General features: G+C 43.0%; 1 protein-coding gene across 1 annotated transcript in view; it reads right to left on the bottom strand.

The window, feature by feature from the left end:
* The window catches only part of GAS6 (growth arrest specific 6), a 39,947-nt gene extending 31,133 nt beyond the window's left edge, over positions 1–8,814 (bottom strand). Inside the window, exons 1-2 of the mRNA XM_066545281.1 lie at positions 8,712–8,814; positions 8,169–8,335 (exon numbers count right to left, since the gene is read on the bottom strand). Of these exons, the coding sequence (XP_066401378.1) occupies positions 8,169–8,335; positions 8,712–8,781 (237 nt within the window). The 5' untranslated portion in view covers positions 8,782–8,814. The remainder of the gene's footprint in view (positions 1–8,168; positions 8,336–8,711) is intronic.
* Between the last annotated feature and the right edge of the window lie 11,372 nt (positions 8,815–20,186).

Below are 20,186 nucleotides of genomic sequence, written 5' to 3'. Positions count from 1 at the left end.
CTGCAGAATCCTCAAGTCTGAAATAAAACCCATCTATTTTCATAACTTCCTTTGCTCTGTTCTGGACAGCAAGACTGTTTCCCAATTGCTTACTGAGGTGTCACTTCAGCAAAAACTGTTTCTCTGCAATGAGGAAATACCAACCAATGATTGGAATGCATAATTAAAGGGGAGAAAAAAATTACTGGAAGGAAACAAAAGACAAAAAAATGTTCACGTATATCACAGATACTTCATTATTTTGTGAAGATGCAAGGGGCATGGAGACGTGATTTCTATACATAGGTGGCCTGAGGCAGGGTTTGACTAGACAGTAAACAGTGTGAAGTGGATATAACTGGTGCCAAATACTTCAACAAAAATAATTTGTAGTGTGATTCCAATTGGTTGCACGTGCTTTTAAGTTATTCTGACAGAAATCTGATCCCAAATGCCTTGAGGTTTCTTCCACTGCTTCAGAAATGAAAGGCTACTTTCCCTCCAGCTGCAATAATGTGCAAGATCTCAATTTGATGACAAATGTCATCTCACTCAATGTTGCTTGTTTGAATCTTTACTTTTGCAAGAGTTACAGTATTTGTATGTGGTAAACTAACATTTGCTCAGACAGTTTAGTCAAATTAAGGAAAACAAAACATGTAACATAAGTAAAAGGCTGGATCTCTAACACCATCTATATTTACTCTATAATTATTTTAGCCATACTTAAAACAGAACATGTCATATATTCTATCAAACATGATTTAAATATCTATGATCTCTCATGGGCTCTGTGACATTTTATCCACTCTAGTTTTCCCCCTCTTTATAATGTAATCACACTGTTTCTTTGGATCTTGCTTAATCTGCAGAGGTTGCAACTCACATAACAGCACTCAATCACATTAAGGCATTTAAGGATTCAGACTCAGAGGGCACAGACAAGTAGGAATAGGGAAGTGACATCTTAGATGATACCAGGCCCTTGTGACAGAATCTGATCTCATACTTCCCTGTTCATTATTTTCATAATTAAGTAACTTTTACTTTTCTGTTCATGTCCTAAATATTTTCTGGACTTGAACTACAACTCCCTGTTCCAGGAATCAGCCAAATAGGATTGCTTTCCAGGAACATGTTATTCTGTGCAGTGCAAGCATGACCAGTTCTCCTTTTATCTCTTTATTTATGTACCCCTCTGTCCTGGCAGGTGTGTAGAATGAAGACAACACCAACACTTGTTCCCCTCTCTGGGTATCTTCCTTACTTCCCAACTTTGCTCTTCTAGTTCCCACTGCTGATGCTCAAAGGAACAGGGAGAAAACACAAACCCATCAATAAGTAAATTTCACACACATGTGGGCAGCCTATAGAACAGCAGTCATAACAAAACTGTGATTAAAGCAAAGATACAGAAGAGAGATCTACTGAAAAACTTCAATCAGATTCTCCAAGGCTTGGTTGTTCATTCATTGCTTTGACAGGCTGAGCTGTGACAACCATTTCTGTTTCTCTTGCAGCACCTGGCCTTCCTTCCCATCCTAACTCAGGCTGTCCTTTCCACTCTGCCAGTCCCCACTGGACTGGGGAACCAATCCAGCTGCAAAATTACTCTCTGCAGACTACTTTTCTTTAGGTTAAGTTCCTTTAATTGGTCCACTCAGTCCTCCAAATTGCTGTGCAAGAAGGGTGAAAAAAACAGGCAAAGGAGTTGCTTATCTCTACTAGAGCAGCTGAATCCCCAGTGTGAAACCAAAGCTTGAAAAGCAATGTGAGGGGAGAAGTAAACCTTGTTGTTCTGCTTCTTCTCAGTTTCTTCTAAATCTGTGGTCATGCTTCCATCCTTGTTCTTCATACTTAGTGGAAAGTGACTGCTTGTAATTCATTAAGCTCACTCAGAGTATGGAGCACACATGAATCACAGCTGCCACTTTATACACATTCAATGTTTCTCTTACCTGATTTTTAAGCAGCTGCACTAAAAAATTATATTAATTCCCAGTTGGCTGCTCATTGTCTTTTTAATTTAAAAAACAAAATGAAATGAGTTCATGGCCACAAAACTGTTTTCTTGATTTTTAATTGACTTTTTTCTCTTCTTATGTACTTATTACTACTTATTGTACTGTTCTAGAAAGCTGATTTACCCTAACTTCATCTACTTTTTCCATTATCATCCATCTTGAAACGAGTATAAACCCCCCCCTTCAATTTGTCAGTCTTAGCATCTTATTCCACCCTATCTTCAAACAGCCCCTCAGCACAATATTAGTCCCTTTTGTCTTCTCTTGCTCCTTCCCTCCTGCTGCACAGGACATTTAGCATGCACTATGTCTGTGATGTGGTGTGTCAGTATTTCCAGGTCTATTCTGAGTTTTTGAGCTGCTCTCCCATGAGTGGAAACTAATACAGATCAGGCAGGTATGAGTCCAGTAGAGTTGATGGAGTTGTGTCTACTTCCACCAATGGCAAACTTTGCTCACCCTTCTCAAAACCTTTTGATAAAGCAGCATTTAGCCAAAAAATGCCTGACCTGCCTCCTAAGGCAAGCAGGAGTATTTTTGTCACCCAACTGCTACTGAACACCACCACTGCCAACAAATACTGTGTCTGTACTCCAAAGTAGATGGGTGCATCCAGGCCCACAGTCCCAATCCTTCTGCCTTGCAGATCAGTTAGACCCACTGGATTTTGGAACAAAGCTCCCTTGTCTTTTATACCAAACTACAGGGAGAAGGAAAGAAAGGGCAGGGAGTGCACCTGGTGGACACACAGATCTCATTCCAACAGGCTGGGATGCCACTGTGGCATACACCTGGGCACTCAGATTTTTACTTCCTTTTTCTCTCCTTCAATCCATTCCTGGACAAAAGTCTATGTATCCCTGTATTTTCTTTCTCAAAGGATATTAAGCAGGTATCACTGTGCCTGGAAATCCATTTTTACATGTACTGAGTCCAAGCAGATTAAAACATCAACACAGAGTTTTCCAATAACTCCTTCTCTCTCTCTGCACCAACAAGAAGAGATAAAGAAATTTATACAGCTACAAATCTAGCCCTCTCTCCATGCTCTGCCAAAATGTCAAAACAAATCAGTATATCGAGAAGAACTGTCACAGCAAATAAAACCAGATTTTTGCCTGGTTATTAAAGGAATATTCTATACAGGGACGATGACATCTGTATCTAAAGATGATATCAGTATTTTCCATGTCTAGACTACACAACATTCACTAAATTACTCAAAGAAATCTTACACTGCTTTACTCTCCCAGTAACTCCTCTCCTCCCTCTACATGCCTTCATACTTTACTGATTAATATTTACAAGCGTGTGTCTACCCTGTTATTCTTAGAAATAACATCTAAACATTGCCTGACAAGCATGCCTCCTAAAAGATCAGAATGAAGTCTGGATGACCCTAGTCCATGGATGAAGCTCATCTGTGTGATCAAGACCATGTCATGTTATGGAACACATAAAAAAAAACAACAGTGAGCCATCAAGAAGAAAACCAACCAAACTGACCCTTACCACACCCTATAAATTGCTTCATCTTCATTTCAGCTTCTCAATAAACCCAGCCTAGCAGAAAGAATGCTGACATTGCTGGATGTTTTGTTAGGATCAGTAATTTTCAAGACAAGATTGCTAAAAGCTCCCAGAAACTTGGTCTGGTGTCACTGCTGCCCTTGCTGTGAGTGGGACAGTGGAGTAGATTCCTCTTCAGCTCCAAGTTATGCTGTGATTCTCTGCCAGTGTTTTGTGTATCTGACAAGCCGTAGATTTTAAAAACATTTTGGACGCAAGTCCTTCAAAATGTGGAATTTTCACATGTCTGCCTATGAATCAGCTGTGCATTCTGCATGCACATGGAATCCAGCTGGCTTTCCACAGTGCTCTACCGAGGGCCAAATCCATAAACAGTAAACACAGGTGGCCAGGCTGACCTACATCAGCGTTCCTCGTGTGCCTAGCATCTTCCAATGCATTCAGCATAGCAATTTCTAAGGTGAGCTGCAGGAAGAGCAGTAATTTTTCAGCAGTAACAACAGCAAGCAAGATGTGCAGGGACAGATGCTGTACTGTGGTACCAAAGGATAAGAGGCTGCATTCAAACATCTTCCCTATGCTGAGCCTTTCAAAACAGAGAAACTCCTTGCACAAGGACACTTTTTTCTTCAGTGAAATACAATGTTTCTAAGAAGATCAGAATCTACACTCCCTTCTGCCCTTTGTTTTACATGCTTGGATGACCAGATTTTAGAACGAGTCAACCAAATTCCAGAGCAGTTTATCAGTCACTTAACAAGCTGTAATACCTTGACTGCATACCAAGGTCAAATATTTCTGCAGTGCTGCTTTTATAAGGCCTTGTCAACATCTTAAATAAGATAGCATTCTTATCTCTGTATCCAAGATATTTTGCAACTTTATCCCATCTATCACACCTAGCATGTATTTTGAATAGATCACATTTAGAAACAGTCTGCATACCTCCCATCAAGATGTTTTCTGTCCTTCTTTTTTTTACCTCTATATTATCTTTTAATTTTTCTGTTTGGCACCTCTAGCATAAATGAAATTACAAAACAGGAACCATCCCAGAATTCTGCAGTAATGTTTAAGGATGCTATAATCAGCTTCATGAAAAAGGTAGGCTGCAAGACTCATTAACCCAGGCTACTTGCTTTTACCATGTATAGTCATACAAGTGGCACAGACTGAGTTTTGTTCTGCCTCTTAAAAAAAACCAAAACAAACAACAATCTAAAAATGTTTCAATTGATCTTCCTTCCTCTAGTCTGAGCAAGCTGATATTTATATTTTCCGTAACATAAAAGACAAAAGCTGCACTGCCCTGCACATGAATGGTCCTTGGGCCCCGCCTGATACACTATTCTTAGCAGCTGATGTAAGTAATCTCACACATGGCAAAATCCACATTCAGGTTTCAGAGAATGTGCATCTTCTGCTGGCTGCCTGCAGATGTTATTATGGGAAGCTGATCACTGAAACAATGGAAGGCCCAGAAGAAGGGTGCTCTGGTATAGGTATGTGATATTCCATTTCATTTACTGCTCTGTCAAGGAAATTGGTATCTTTCTGTAAAATTCTTGGCTAGATGTTACAATTGGCTGCATAAAGGTATGGAAAGCATGGGAAGCATCATATGAGCTGTTACAACCTTGCTTTGTCCTCTCAGCTTCTGGAATTGTTTTATTGAATCAGTTAATGCAATTTCCTATCACATCTTTAGGTCACAGGTCTTAAAATTAAGCCTTCAAATTCTCCTCACACAACCACAGGATAGTCAAGAATGGCAAGGTTGGTAAGGAAGACTCATACATTTCATTAGCATCTAATAGAGGGGAAAGGGAGGAGGGACAACACTTTTGGTCTGACATCACAAGCCTTTCTTGAGGCTGAACTGAGAAGCATCAAGATTGATCAACTAACCTGAAACTAACTTTCAGTTGTCAAGGCTGCAAGACCATTGCTCCTGTGGGACAGTAAACAGACAAATGCCCACACAGATTCTCATCTGGTGATTTAAAGCATAAAACCTGGGAGATGCAACAGGACAGATTGCACTGCTGTGTTTGTCATGGCTTGCCTCCATTGCCTCACAGAGATCAGCACAAGGCAAAAAGTACTGTCCTGCTTCTTTCTGCTACAACCTAAATAGTTAATCCATGGTTCAGCAGGCACATGCAGAAATTTCATCCTCCCTAAACTACAAGGAATCTTCATCTGTCAACAGCAATCTCTTCATTTCCCTGGTCAATAGAAGCTCACTCTATCAGCATGGATCAGCTGCAGCCTGGCAATATGCTGAAGCATGACTGCAGTTACTGTAATTCTTCAAAAAGCTTGGTGCTGTTCACAACAGGTTTTGGCTTTCCTAAGTCAGGTCTGTCTCAACTAGCTTCCTTCTTCTGTCAGTCCCTGGGACTGGATGTACAACACAGCATCAGTGAAATGACAGCACAACAGCTCCCTACTGTTTAAAATACACTTCCATTGTGAATTAATATTCTGTCCATAAAATCCAGTTACTGCTGAAAGAGTAGTCACCTATGCACTACAAAACAGTGAAGTCTTCCAGTGCAGAGCAGCAACACCCCACATACATAACCTCTGCCACCATGCATTGGAAAGCCGCTACTGAACAGCAGCTGCTGCTTTCACATCACATACTGATTGCAAAAGGGAGAGGAAGAGCCATAAATCCCCCTGATATATTACAGCACACTTGCTTCTCAATCAAATTGAAGCAAAGTAATGCAAGGATTAGGACATATTGCACTTAACAAGGAACTTCACAGCTCTTGGGAGACTTGTGTCTCAGAAAGGGTAGGATCTTATGTCACTGCAGATCTAAGTGTCTTGGTGTAGAAGGACATTTTAGGGGACACAGACACTAGTAGCCCATCTAGCCTTTCTTCAGGTTTTCAGAACAGAGTGCAACCTAGCAGCAATAGCAAAGGAAATGCACGAAAAAATCAAAATCACTTGCAATAACAGAAAGCCAGCATTGTCCTACAAAACACACTGAAAGTATGATGGTATCTTAAAGAATTTATATTATATATGAAAAGATTTTAAACCAAAATGATTTCACTGTTGTCATTTCAGTAGGAGAACTGTGTATTCTTTACAATTTCCAAAATCAGTACCAAACACTGTTAAAAACTCCTGACATATTGGTACACTATCTTACCCTTAAACTAATCTATCAATACATCCCCTTTGGCTACCTTATTGGCCAGCATCCAGTTAGTAAAAATAGTGACCTTAGATCACCTTTGTTCCAGAAGGCTACAAAATCACACTCATCATAGTTTTCACTGTACTCACTGCTATGTGATGAATATTTATATTGAGTTTAAAGTTATATTACTCAACACAAATATGGTAGTTGTGCCAGCCACTCTCACACCATTACAGTTGTCCACATTCTGAAGAAGCTCAGTTTCTGCAGAACAGAAGCAAACACTACTACATGCAGATGTGACTACATGTACACGTAAAATGTGTAACATTAAACACCACCTGGGCAAGTGTTCCACATTAATCTTGAAAATAAAGACAGTCAAAACCACATCACTTTGCTTTTGCTGTGCTTACTACTGTCTTGTGACAGCAAGCTACTGCACTGTCTCTCCAGTGCTGAGGCTGCCAATGAAGCACACATGTCAAGACTTGCCTTACTGAAGCATAAAACATCTCCTCTGCTAAATCCCTCCCCTGCCTGTCTTTGTGCCTCTGTGTACACACACACGTGCTCACTCTCTCCCTGCCTCTGTCCTATCTTCTCCCTAGAGCATCATACCATTAACAGGAACATGCTGTGCAGAACTGAGCTTCAATTTGAACACCAAGAAAATCCGCTTCCCACTGCTAAATCAATGCCAGATAGTCCTTGCAATGAGAACAGCCTATCCAAAACAATGTTGAGAGGAAGTGTAAAGTGGCTGGAGGAGTAAGCCAAGCTTATAAAGCATCTGCATGCTGCCCAAAGTGAGAAGACTGAAGTGAAAGTCAACCTTGATAAGACTGGAAAAGACAGCTCCACGCATCGTGTGCAGTCTGTAACTGTGTGAATCCAGTGCCAGAAGTGCAGCAGCAGCACGTTCCCATATGTGTGCCCTCCTGCTGTTTCAGTGACAGGTCCTGAACCTACTGATTCTAAAATGCTGACCAAGCTGAATTGGGCCCCACAGATTTCAGAGTGGTTAGGACATTTGTCTGAGAAGCCTCAGTTGTGACATATGCTGCAACACTAAGGGGACTTTAAATTCAGCTGGGATGGGAAGCTGGAGGGAAGAGCAGGGTATCCAGACAGAGAAGCTCTGTCATTATGCTGCACTGGTCTTGCTTCGTGGATTTGGACCATGGGTGAACAGGACCCTTCCACCCTCCAGTGGCAGTCCTGCCAGCCGGTGCCAGGCTGGGCTGCTCACTCAGAGCACGCTCACAGACACGCTGCTGACCGGACAGCCCTGGCACTGCCCTTGGGCAGGCTGAGCACAGTGTGCCTTCCAGTCATTCCCCTCATGGCCCGGGGTCCTCCTCCTCCTCCCGATGCCTTTCCCAGCTGTGCCGGTAGCTGGCATCCAGCCGCGGGCAGAGGGTGGGCGGGAGCGCAGAGCCGGACAACCCCCCAAATCTCCGTGTCCTTACCGTCTCTGGGTCATTCTCAAACACCTCCCGGGCCTCCTCCTTGCTGCAGTGCTCCTCCACGCACTCCCTCTCCAGGTGTCCTTGCTTGGTCTCCTCGAAGATCTGGTACGCTCGCCGCTGCCTCTGCCGCAGGAACTGGGCGGCCTCCGGGGCGCGCAGCAGCACGGCTGGGCAGCCGAGCCGGCACGGCGGGGAGGCCGGGAGCAGGACGAGGAGCGGGAGAGGAGCAGGAGCAAGGACAGGCAGCGGTGAACAGCTGAGCCCGCCTGATCGCCCCGGACCCCCCGACCCCCGCCCCGCACACCAGACCGCCCCTCCGGGGGCACCGAGCGCTCTCCCTGCTCGGGGCGCCGCCCGTGGGTGGCCGCGGCCTCAGCGCGGCCCCTCGCCGCATCCCCTGACCCCGCCGCCGCCCTCACCGCAGCCGCGCATCCCCCGCAGCCCACCGCGCCCGGCAGCACAGCCCGCACCCGCACACACGCAGGGCGGCGGGGGATGCTCGGCGGCGTGTGCGGGAGGCACGAACCCCCCCGCGGTACTCACTCTGCGAGGAGTCCGCCGCCAGCAGGACGAGCAGCAGGGCGGCCCCGAGGGGCGCCGCGGGATGCGGCATCGCGATGCGGCGGCGGCCGGGGCCGGGGCCGGGGCCGGGGCGGGCGCAGGCGGAGAGAGCGGCGGGAGCGGGAGCGGCGCGGGCGGCGGGCGCGCTGCTACTGCGGGAGCGCGGCGCGGAGCCCGGCGGGGGAGCCGCTCGCCCGCCCTGCCCAATCCTCACCAGGCACCGCCGAGCCGCTGCTCACGGACACACCTCGCTGGCGGCGGAGCGGCCGCCCGGCCCGGCCCCGCGTACCTGCCCGGAGCGGCCGCGCCGAGCGGCGGGGGCGGTCACGGGCAGCCGGGCCGAGGGGCGGCCGGCAGGACGCGGGGAGCGGGCGGGGACTGCGCCCTCACCTCCAGGCACACCTCTTTAATAGCTCCGGGGCTCATCACTAGCAAGGGAGAAGCTGGCACCGAACCCAAGCCAGTCCTGCCGTAAATTAGAAGCTTGGCTCTCCCCACATACCAACACAGGTTTTCGTCAGAAACACATTTTCAGTTTGTTCCAGTATTTTAGGATGAACTTCCCAGGAAAGAGATTAATGTCTTTTGTTACCAGTATGTTGCAAACCATGCTTTACTGTCCTTTGTCCATCCGAAGTTCCACAGGACACTTCTACCGTGGGAAACCCTGTAACCTAGAGCTGTGGGGTCAGAGCTCAGAGGTGCTCTTAGGCTATCTAGTGCCACTGCTTTAAAGCCATGCTTTTTATCTGTACTGCTCTGTCAAAGGGTAAGTGTGACACATAGCTCCAGTAACACCATGTCAACACATTCTTTGAGAAAACTTCAGTGGCAGAACTTGTTTCAGAAAAAGAACTTGTCTAGTTTTATTTTGTTATTTAGGTATATCTAATACAGACTTTGTGTCTCCATAATAATTACTGCAAATATAATATGACAAATGTAAACAATGTATCCATATCACATAGTTGAAGTAAAGTAGGTGAAAATAGAAGAGCCAGCCTCATTCAAAGCAACTGTCCCTAGGCTGGTATCTTCTGTCTGACAATGGCCAATAGTAGAGATACAGGTAAGAGGTATAAAAACATATAAACCACCATTAAGTGGCCTTTTCTTTCTGTTTTCAGCTCCTGAAGTGCAGAGAGAAAGCTCTCAGGTGAAATCCAGTGCAACCCTAGCAGCCACAAATGTACCACTTGTCTGTGAATTTGTCAAATAACTTTTTCATCTGTTGGTACACCTGGCCTCCAGGAGTGGTGGGAAGGTCTCAAATTTGCACAAAGGCTAGACAGGAACTTTTCCTCACTGGTTTTAAATCCAGTGCTTAATAATTTTTCAAGGTACTTGAATTTTTGAATTTTTGTCATCTAAGAAATTGTGAGTGATCATGCCCTATTTGTTTCCACTATACCAGTTTATAGACCTCTCTCATATGATTTCAGAACTATCCTTTTTCCTGAACTGTGGAGCTTTGGTCTTTTACTTGTTTCCAAACCCCTATGAGCTAGCACTGCTCAAAGGAGCAGTCCTTCCAGTCCCTGTGCTTTTTGCTGTCCTTTGGCCACGACCATTTCTTGTGCTAGCATGCTGCAAACTCTATCAGAATAATCCAACAAAAATGATTAATTTTGTTTCAGACCAATTTCCCCACTGAGTTGCTGAACACCTGCACAAACACCTAAAGGGAGAGGCTTTCAGGGGTGACAGCCAGTAGCTGCAGGCAAAGGAGCTTGGGCCTAATTTCATCAGCAGAGCTGGCCAAAATGGTTCATGAAGCTACAGCTGAAGGCAGAGATTTCCTAGGACTGGCTGCCACTTTCCTCCCTCTGTTGTGTATCCCCCTGCCCATGTCCACAGACGTGGCTGTGCCATTTCAGCTAAATCACCTGGCAGGAGACTCTTCCTTTTTTTAAGTGTGTGTGTGTGTGTGTGTGTGTGTGTGTGTGTGTGTGTGTGTGTGTGTGTGTGTTTTACCAGGTTACTGTGCTGAACCAGCTCAGTGACAGCATGAAGAAGTGTGGAGTGGGATTACAGAAGTAAATCCATAGTCTGCTCTGGGACTGCAGCCTGAGCCCCTCAAACAGAAACCATTCCCCACCTTTTCATCCTGCCCTGCGTGTTTTCTATTTATACTAATTTTCAGAAAACATGGACAAAACTACATGCAATATTCAAGATATTGTAGCAACATTGTCATGCTTCTTTCTTGCTTCTGTTTTTTTCTTACTATTTTCAAACATTGCATGGGTCAATTCTTGACCCAGTCTCTCCACAGAGCCATGAACAAGAGGTCTGAGATCTCTTTCCTGAGTGCAGATTTACCAGTGAATGCAGAAGGTGAGAGCTGTCTTTCATGGGTGTGTCACTTTGTGTGTCTATATATTAAATTTTGCTTGTCATTTTTTACCCTGTCACATGAAGAGTGTTATCAAGTGATAAGCCAAGCCAACTGAACAGCTTCTTGCTACCAAAATAGGTTGTCCCACTCTGCCTTCCCTCTAAGCTTCCACCTTATCCCTGGATGTACAGTCTTTGTACACTTTCATCACTGATGTGACCTCTCTGCAAGTAAATTCAACTCACTAAGTCAAGATAAAAGTTGAGGTTTTTTGCTAAAAGTCTCCTGATATTCTTGAATACCAATTTAAATTTTGTCTGTTCAGATGAATTTTGTATTATCTGCCAACTGACCTCATGGCATTAAGTTTCTCCATAAAATTTCTGAAGATGTTGAACAGCAGAAATTTTTGTGGGTTCTGGAAACTGCATTATATTGTGTAATCTAATGATGAGTTTTCTTTCTTTCAGATTTTTTTTATCCTTTTCTGTTTATCCCATATGATCACACTTTGAGAGCATATGGTAAAAGACCAGCTCAAAAATTTTTTTAAATCCAAATATCTAATATTATCAGAACCATCCTTGTCTAAATAAATATCATTCCTTGAATCTCAAATGGTTTTCCAAAACAAGACATCCTTCTTGGTATGCAATGCTGATTCTTCTCCAACATATCATTCAGTTCACCAGTTCTATTCTTTCTTATGTTTTCCAGTAAGTTACTTGGCAGAGACATCAAACACTGATTTTGGTGAGCTCAAAAGTCTCTTCAATAGTTGTATTTTCCACCTTCCATTTTTCTGGCATGGTAGCATTTAAGGCAGATTTAAGCAATGAGTTGAATAAAGTAACAGTTTAATTTTCTTCAGAACTAATGGATTTCTTTTTTTGTTATCTGGTTACAGCTGTCCCAGTAATGTCTTAGGGAACATGAAAAACGGCATAGAAAAATAATGCTGAAAATATTAAAACAATGTTACATGAACTGCTTGTGCTCTCAGCATGTCCCATTTTAGACTCTCTTTTGATTTTAGACTAATCTAGACACAGATGTTTCCAAATATAAATCTGAACCTGTAGGATTAGTTTCCATTGGTTTTTAGACACAAACCAGAAATATGCACAAAATCGAACAAGTTTTGAGAGAAGTAACTAAAAATACAACTCGAAGATATTCATTAAGGATCAAAAATCTAAAAGTGGTTCATTAGGTAACACACCTTGAGACACTTACTCCGAATTCCAGCTGATGTCCTTTGCTTTCTCTTCCTTAATTAATCCCAAAAGAAACCAGTGTATAGTGTGCAGACAAGCTGCAGAGGTGTAGCAGAAGGTTTAACTGAGCAAAGTTCATTTAGGTTCCTGCCACTAGTTACATTTGTAGTCATGAAAGTGTAGAATGAAACTAAATGTCCTGAAAGAATATACAGGCCTCACAACTTTAGAGCTGAAGAAGCAGGGCAATGGAGCAGGTGAAGGGTCTGGAGCACAAGTCTTGTGAGGAGCAGCTGAGGAGGCTGGGGTTGTTTAACCTGGAGCAAAGGAGGCTCAGGGGGCACCTACAACCACAACTACCTGAAAGGAGGTCGTAGTGAGGTGGAGGTCAGTCTCTTCTCCCAGTTAACAAAACACAGAACAAGAAGAAATGGCCTGAAGTTGTGCCAGGGGAAATTTAGATTGGATATTGGGAAAAATTTCTTCACGGTAAGAACAGTCGGGCATTGGCACAGGCTGCCCAGGGAAATAGCGGAATCATCACCCCTGGAAGCGTTCCAAAAATGTGTGGTTGTGGCACTTGGGGACACGATTCAGTGGTGGACCTGGAAGTGCTGCATTGCCAGTTGGATTTGATGATCTTAGAGTTTTTTCCCAACCTAAACAATTGTATGATTCTATGTGGACAAGAGGAAGGGGTTCCCAAGCCTGCCCTTCCTTCCTTCTGTCAGTCCTCTAGCCAGGGACACTGTGAGGTGCATGTTCTTGACTTCTGAAGGACCCTCTCTTCTGTGTAAAGTACTTTTCTCACCTCAAGTAAAAATTGGTTAGATACATCCTATGAGTTGTCCCACAAGGCCAAAGTATCTCAGATTTTAGAGCAAGCAACTGCTTCACATGCTCATTCCACATTCATTTCCTGTTTTTTTTTTTTTCCTTTGAAAGTGTTCCTAAGGTGTCATTCCTATATTTGCTTGTATTTTACGAGTGGAAGGATATGAGATTACCTCAGAATATTTAAGAAATTAAATTTTTGTGGAAGGCAGCATACTTAATCAGAAAATCCCTCTGAGAGTAAGAAGAGCTGATTCCATGATCCTTGGCCTGAGTGCAGTACAGGTTGGCCATATGCCAATTATATTCAGCACATTAAGATCTGGAACTTGCTTCTTAGTTGTCAACTATAATTCACAGACTGATGCCAGGAGATAAACTTCAAGGGCAAGGAAGTTCTGAACTGTCATCTTGTTCTCTCTGTGCCTGTGTCTTGGTTCCAGGTGAATGAGATTTCCTTTCATTAGAGGCTAAAATGGTGGCTGAAAATGTCTTTAGGTACTAGCAAAACCAAATTGCTTACCTGGACAGTGGCACTCCCTCTGCACCAAGCAAGACAGCGAGCAAACACCTGGGCAGAACTGGCACTGCCACCCACAGGTGAGCTCTCAGACTAAATGGCACCAACAAAAAGCACAGACCTCCTGCCACAGCCTACAGGACATTGTGGCTCCTGGTTTATTATATGCCTCTGCAGGACGCCAAAGGGTTGAGGTGGGGATGCAGGACCAGAGAGTCTGTTCTCTGTGCAATCTGAGTCACCTTTTAGCACCTGGAGGCAGGGAGCCAAATGGGGCTGTTGTATTTATTGTGACAAGATGTTGTGGGGAAGATCTGCCATAACTGACTCTGCTTTTTACTTCTTACTCCCTTTTTAAAAAAAAAACAACTTTGCTTTTCTCTGTTTTGAAACAACCTCTGTACCTCTGGGATACAAGCATTAGATTGTGGACTTAAGTGCATTGTGGAGGAAGACCAGTTCCTTTTATCTTGCTCCTGCCTTCACATGTCTGTTATCCAGTTGAGGATATTAAATTCAGTTCTGTTAGATTCCTTGCTTGATGATTAAGCACCTGTTGTGCCATCACTAAATGTCTCTCTAGTGTCTCCATATGTTGCCATTTGGAAATGAATTTTGTAGAGGTTGAAAGATATCTTGATTTTCAACATGTGTGACAAGGCAAAGAAGCGAGCTCACAAACTGGAACTACCGTGGGCAGATAGACCATAAATAACTTTAGAATGCCTCTAGCAGGTAACTTATATATAAAAAGTAGAATCTCAAATATCCTACTGTCTTCGCACACACACACACAAATCTTGTTTATATGGAAAAATCCCACACTGAAATAGTGTCATTTTGAAGACCTGAAGATTTGTAATTTTGTTTCACCCAAAGATGAAAAAGCTGCTGTAGCAGTGTGTGCAGCTTGCCCAGGTGGGCCTCAGTTATTTAGACAAAATATGGGTTCCCACACTAAAAATGTAAGACTTCTTTTTGTCATCAGCAGAAATTGAACCCAGACTTGAAGACAAGAACCTTTCACAGTACCAATGCAATGCCTGCTGCTTGGGAAACCCTTCTCCTAATGTGCCACCGCTGCAGAAGAGCTGGGGCTTTTTGCACAGCCTGGACTTTCCTTTTTAAAAACAGACTTTTGGACACATCAGCTTCATTTAATGCCTGGCTGTTAAGTGAGTCAAAACAAATTAAAATTGTAAAGTATTTGTGATGATGAGAAGTGAAAGTTGGGAGGTAACAAAAATGGGATGTGAGCCTTCTAAGAACATTTCCAGGCACTCAGTGTAATGCTGGATAGTCATGCAGCTCCACTGAAAGATGTTACTGATGCATATGTGAAACTTTATTCCAAGACACATCCAGATGTAAATGCAACTGGTGATTAAAAAGAATGTTAGAAGGATGAGAAACTGCAACTGAAAGCAATTAGAAGCCATGCTTGGATTCAGGCTATTTTCAGGGATAAATACGAAAAACTTCTTTCTCCTCTTCCAAATATAAGTCCTTCATGGAGCCACGCAAATATGTGCCTTTGTTTAGATCAGGCCAATATTTTTGTGTTAGAATGTGAAATTTCATCCAGAGGTCTTTAATAATGTAAATGGCATAAAATTTCTCTTCTCTGCGGTGTTCAAGTTTAACATTTTCTAATAAAAACAATCACAGAAAAGTGCCCTTATACTGAACAAGTCTTTTGAGTGATTGGCATATATTAAATCAAGAAGAAAAGGGCTAACTTTCAAAATATGCTTAATTCTAGTGATGATGAAATGGATGAAAAGAATAAGTAAATGTAGATTAGAGAGAGAATCAAAGACTTGGGTAAAAAGTGGAGCTGAATGCATGGAGAGAAATGTAGAAAAAAGGTTGTTCATCTTTCACACATGCCACTTACTTAAAAAGAAATTTCATAAAAGGATCTCCAATTAATGTCTCTCTTCAATAAGGGATCCAAATCCTATTTTCTGACAGTGATACATTATGCTAGAGGGAGAAGGAGAAAAGCTTCTTTTCCTCAGATGCTAGTCATGCCCATGTCCGTGTGCTGAATTGAGTGACCGGAGGAACAGCCTTTGCGAGGGACCAATTTCTCTTCAGGGCGATCAGCTTTCCTGCTGGATGCTCTGTAGCTGGGACAACTGAATCTTGCTTTGGAGCATTGCACCAACATGGGCACTTTTGTTTCTTCTTCTCTTTTCTGTGATGCCCTTGGCCCTGTGGAAGTGTGCTGAGCTAAAACAAGGGGCACCCTGATGATGGATAAATTATCGCGACCTGTGTGATGGTCGGGAGAACGTTGAGAGAAAACGCAGTGTCAGCAGATAGAGCCCAGTTCTGACTTATGCTGAGGACAAGAGTTCAATAAGCCTGAATCCCAAGCCAGATTGTGAATAGGAATGAACTTCTGAGTGATGTAAGGGATGTCATAAACATTGCTGGTGGACTGGATTTGTGTTTTATTAGGCCATTGGCATATGAATATACAATGAGGTCATCATGGCTTCTATTCCTGTGCTTTACACACGTGCGTAAGTCCTAGGGGATTTTTAGTTGCTTGAATATAGCCTAAAAGAAACATAAATAAATTCAAGGATGACGTGAGAAGGAGAAGAATATTGCAACAAAAAACAAGAACAAATATAAGCCCATACAATGTGTTCTACAAAACCTCACCAGGAACTATATAAACACCAGGATGACAACATTACTTGAGTTGGAGCTGTCTCTCCAAGGCAGGAGGGAGAGTACTGATATTCATTGCTGACTGTGAAAAGGGCCTCTTAGCACAAGACCATGATGTTTCTTTATTGTTCTCATTAACTCAAAGCAATAAAAACCTCCTAGCTGTATAACACAATATAATGGGACAGTGAGAGACAAAAACAGTTTTAATAAGATGTAGCTCTTGCCAATGCTCTGAGCTCTTAGACTGAACTCTGCTCTGAAGCAGCCTCCTTGCATCAGTCTGGGCTTGGAAGAAGGGAGAAGAGCTGTCACTGCAAAGAGCTCTCAAACCCTGATCCCTGGGGCAAGCTGCTGGTGGTTGGGAAGAGTTGCCTGGTAACAAGGAGCTGCTGCCTTCTCATTTTCAGCTGTTAAACTGCATTGGAAGGAACTAAATAATACCAGAATAGAAACCTAACTTATAATTTGTGGTTTAATGCAATGAAACAGGAGTAATGTTATGCCATCTCTAAATTGTTTAGGACACGAGTCTTTGCAATAGAGTTCCAGCAGGTCCATGTTGCAAAATGGAAACAGAGCTTTCTGTAATCTTTTATTGATCAGCATCAGCTTCTTGTTCCAACAATATTTGTCAGTGGAGTGCTGGTGATGTAACCTCTGGTGTGTGTAAAGGATAGGGAAAAGGTAATAGCAATGGGGATTTTACCAGCAGCACAAGAAACAGGCATAACCAAGAAAACAAAAATTCATTTTCTGGAAAGTGTATGCAAATATATGTATTAAAATATCAATATTTATATTTCATATTTGAATGGAAAATGCAATATCTGATGTGCTGATTTCTCCAACCAAATGGAAATATGTACATTTACCTATTGGTGGTAATACTAATACTACTACTACTACTACTACTAATAATAATAATAATAGCAAGTGTCTGAATTTAATTCTAGAACAGGTGTTGTGCTTTCTTTTCTGGAAAGGAAATTCTAGCTGTGAAGTTTGAGAGGGACTGAGACTTGAATGAGGCCTGCTGATATCTCTGTGGGAGACAAAGAAAAATGGAAGGATCAGGCCAGAGCAGAGGGTTATCCCACTGTAGGACTGTCATCATTGAGGGAAGGAGTTTCAACATATGTTGTTGGGCAACATGTGCTGCCATGAAGTTTCTATCTTCAAAAGCTGGAGGAAAGGAGAATGCCTGCAAAAACCCAAAGCAGCATACAAAAAGGAGGGGTGAGCCACCCTCTGAAGTCCTGGGAACAAAAGGTGACACTGATGTGGGCTTTGGCAGGGAAGGCAGTCATCGGGCCTGCTTATGTTCCTTCAAAGGGTTGTAAGCAACAGAAATAAAATATCAGCTTTGGTTTAAATTCAAAAAAATCATAGCTCAGTGTGCTGTTTTGACTGGGGTAGAGTTAATTTTCTCTATAGTTGCCAGTACGGGGCTGTGGCTAAAGCAGTGTTGATAACTTGGGATGTTTTAGCCATTGCTGAGCAGGACTTGCACAGCACCAGGACCTTTTGTGCCTCTCACCCCTCCCCACCCACCAGTGAGGGGGCTGGGGGTGCACCAGGAGCTGGGAGGGGACACAGCTGGGGCAGCTGACCCTGGGTGAGCAGAGGGAATATCCCACACCATGTGGTGTCATGACCAGCATATGAAGCTGGGGGAAGAAAAAGGAAGGGGGGAATGTTTGGACTAAAGGTGTTTATCTTCTCAAGTCACCATTACAGGTGGTGGTGTTCAGCTTTCCTGGGTTGACTGGATACCTGCCTGCCCATGGGAAGTGGTGGATGAATTCCTTGTTCTGCTTTGCTGGCCTGCTTTGTGGCTGTCACTTTCACTGTTGAACTGTCTTTACCTCAACCCATGAGTTTCTCACTTTCACCCTTCTGGTTCTCTCCCCCATCCCACTGGGGAAGAGTGACTGAGCAACTGCGTGGCCCTGGAGTTCAACCATGACATTCAGAAATGTGTTATTTTAACCAGGAAAATTAGGGAGGGAGAGGGATATCTAGGTGAAGTATGACTTCCCTTTTCCATTACAGATTGCTTTGAAAGATATGGTAATGTCACAATACATGGCTAGTGAGAGCTGGTTTTGAGCCTGTGTTGTGCTAATTTTATCAAATACCAAAACCTTCAAACATTGGTACTTAAAATGGGCAAGAAATATGTCAAGAAAATATGTTTCATTCGTGTGCAATCTGATCTTCAGGTAAATGTACCAACAACCTCTTCTCTACAAGAAATCTTCTGTGTTTTAGGAAGATAGTGAAAAAACAGGAGGCACACAAAAATCAAACCAGTCTGTACCCCCATCCATAGATGCATACAAATATGCACATATAGGTATCTCCATAGCCATACATATGTTGCCATGTCCCAACATCCTGCAAACACAAATCAGTTGATATTCTTTCAGCAGTCCTCTGAGACAGGAAGGTATTATTCCTGTTTACAGATTAGAAAGCCGAAGTCTCAGGGAAGTTCAAATGTAAAACCCAGGAAGAGCTGGAATTGACTTTAATTTTTTAAAGTCCAAGTGGGGGTTTATGTCCAAGATTTACGATATCATCTTTTCTTTTTGTTGTTTGACTTGATTTCAAAATTTCTATGGCAAAGAGAGAAAAATCATGGAATAGAATAGTGTTCAAATAAAAGGACAAAATTATTGTTTCCTTTTAAGTTGAGAGAGGGAAAATCCTTCATCTTAGCTTGTATCAGAGTGGTAATTTAAAAAGGAAGTGCTGATTCTTCAAAAAGAAATTTAGTTTTGCTATCATTAATGCCAGCTGTGTCTGCAAGCTCTACCACAGGAAGAGATGTATAAGTGGTTGAGAAAACCTGAATAAATTACATTCATTCCACAATAATTAAAGCTCTTCTTGGATCTTAAGGGCTGGAACCAGAAAAACAGTGGTCCAAAAGACCCAGTCCAGCACTGTTGCATTTTGGTGTGGGTAGTCCAGTGCACAATAAAAACTCAGCAGCACCTTGCTTTTAATGAAATAAATGGAGCAAAGCAGGTCTGGAAGGGCAGCAACCCCTTTTACAGACTGGTATAAGGGGCAAATAAATCCACCCCCACTGCAGGACACAGGCTGGGGCTTTCTTCAGCCTGTGGTGCCAACTCCTTGTCCCTGAGGAGTGCACCCTCACTTCTTATGGGCAATACTGTGAAGCAAAGGAGAAGATGGAGTGTGGTGGTGTTTTCAGGGGTCCCAGGATGAGGGAAGAGATGAGAATCTTAACTCCATGTTTCAGAAGGCTGATTTATTATTTTATGATATATATTATATTAAAAGAAAACTATATATTAAAACTATACTAAAAGAATAGAAGAAAGGATTTCATCAGAAGGCTAGCAAGGAAAGGAATGAATGATAACAAAAGCTTGTGACTCTCAGAGAGTCCGAGACAGCTGATTGGGGTTGGCCATTAATTAGAAACAACCAACATGGACCAATCAAAGATGCACCTGTTGCATTCCACAGCACCAGACAATCATTGTTTACATTTTGTTTCTGAGGCCTCTCAGCTTCTCAGGAGAAAAAATCCTAAGGAAAGGATTCTTCAGAAAATATCATGGCTACAATGGAGGGACCTGTGATGCTGTGGTGCATGGAGAGGACCCTCAGGAGGGAATATGGTGTCTCCTACAGTAGCCTCCTTCAGAATTTTAATGATTTTTATACATTACATTATATACAGTACAGAGTGACTGTATATTTTATACAAGACCCATCCTAGCACTGGATATTGGCCTCTGCTGCAGATTCTTCTCTAGACTTAGTCAGAAATTACTTGTATTGACTCTCTCCAAAGGAAATCCAGACACCAAGCTGCTGCTCTT

This window comes from Molothrus aeneus, chromosome 2, assembly GCF_037042795.1.
Source record: "Molothrus aeneus isolate 106 chromosome 2, BPBGC_Maene_1.0, whole genome shotgun sequence".
Lineage (NCBI taxonomy): Eukaryota > Metazoa > Chordata > Aves > Passeriformes > Icteridae > Molothrus > Molothrus aeneus.
This window is presented reverse-complemented; position numbering and strand designations above follow the sequence as displayed.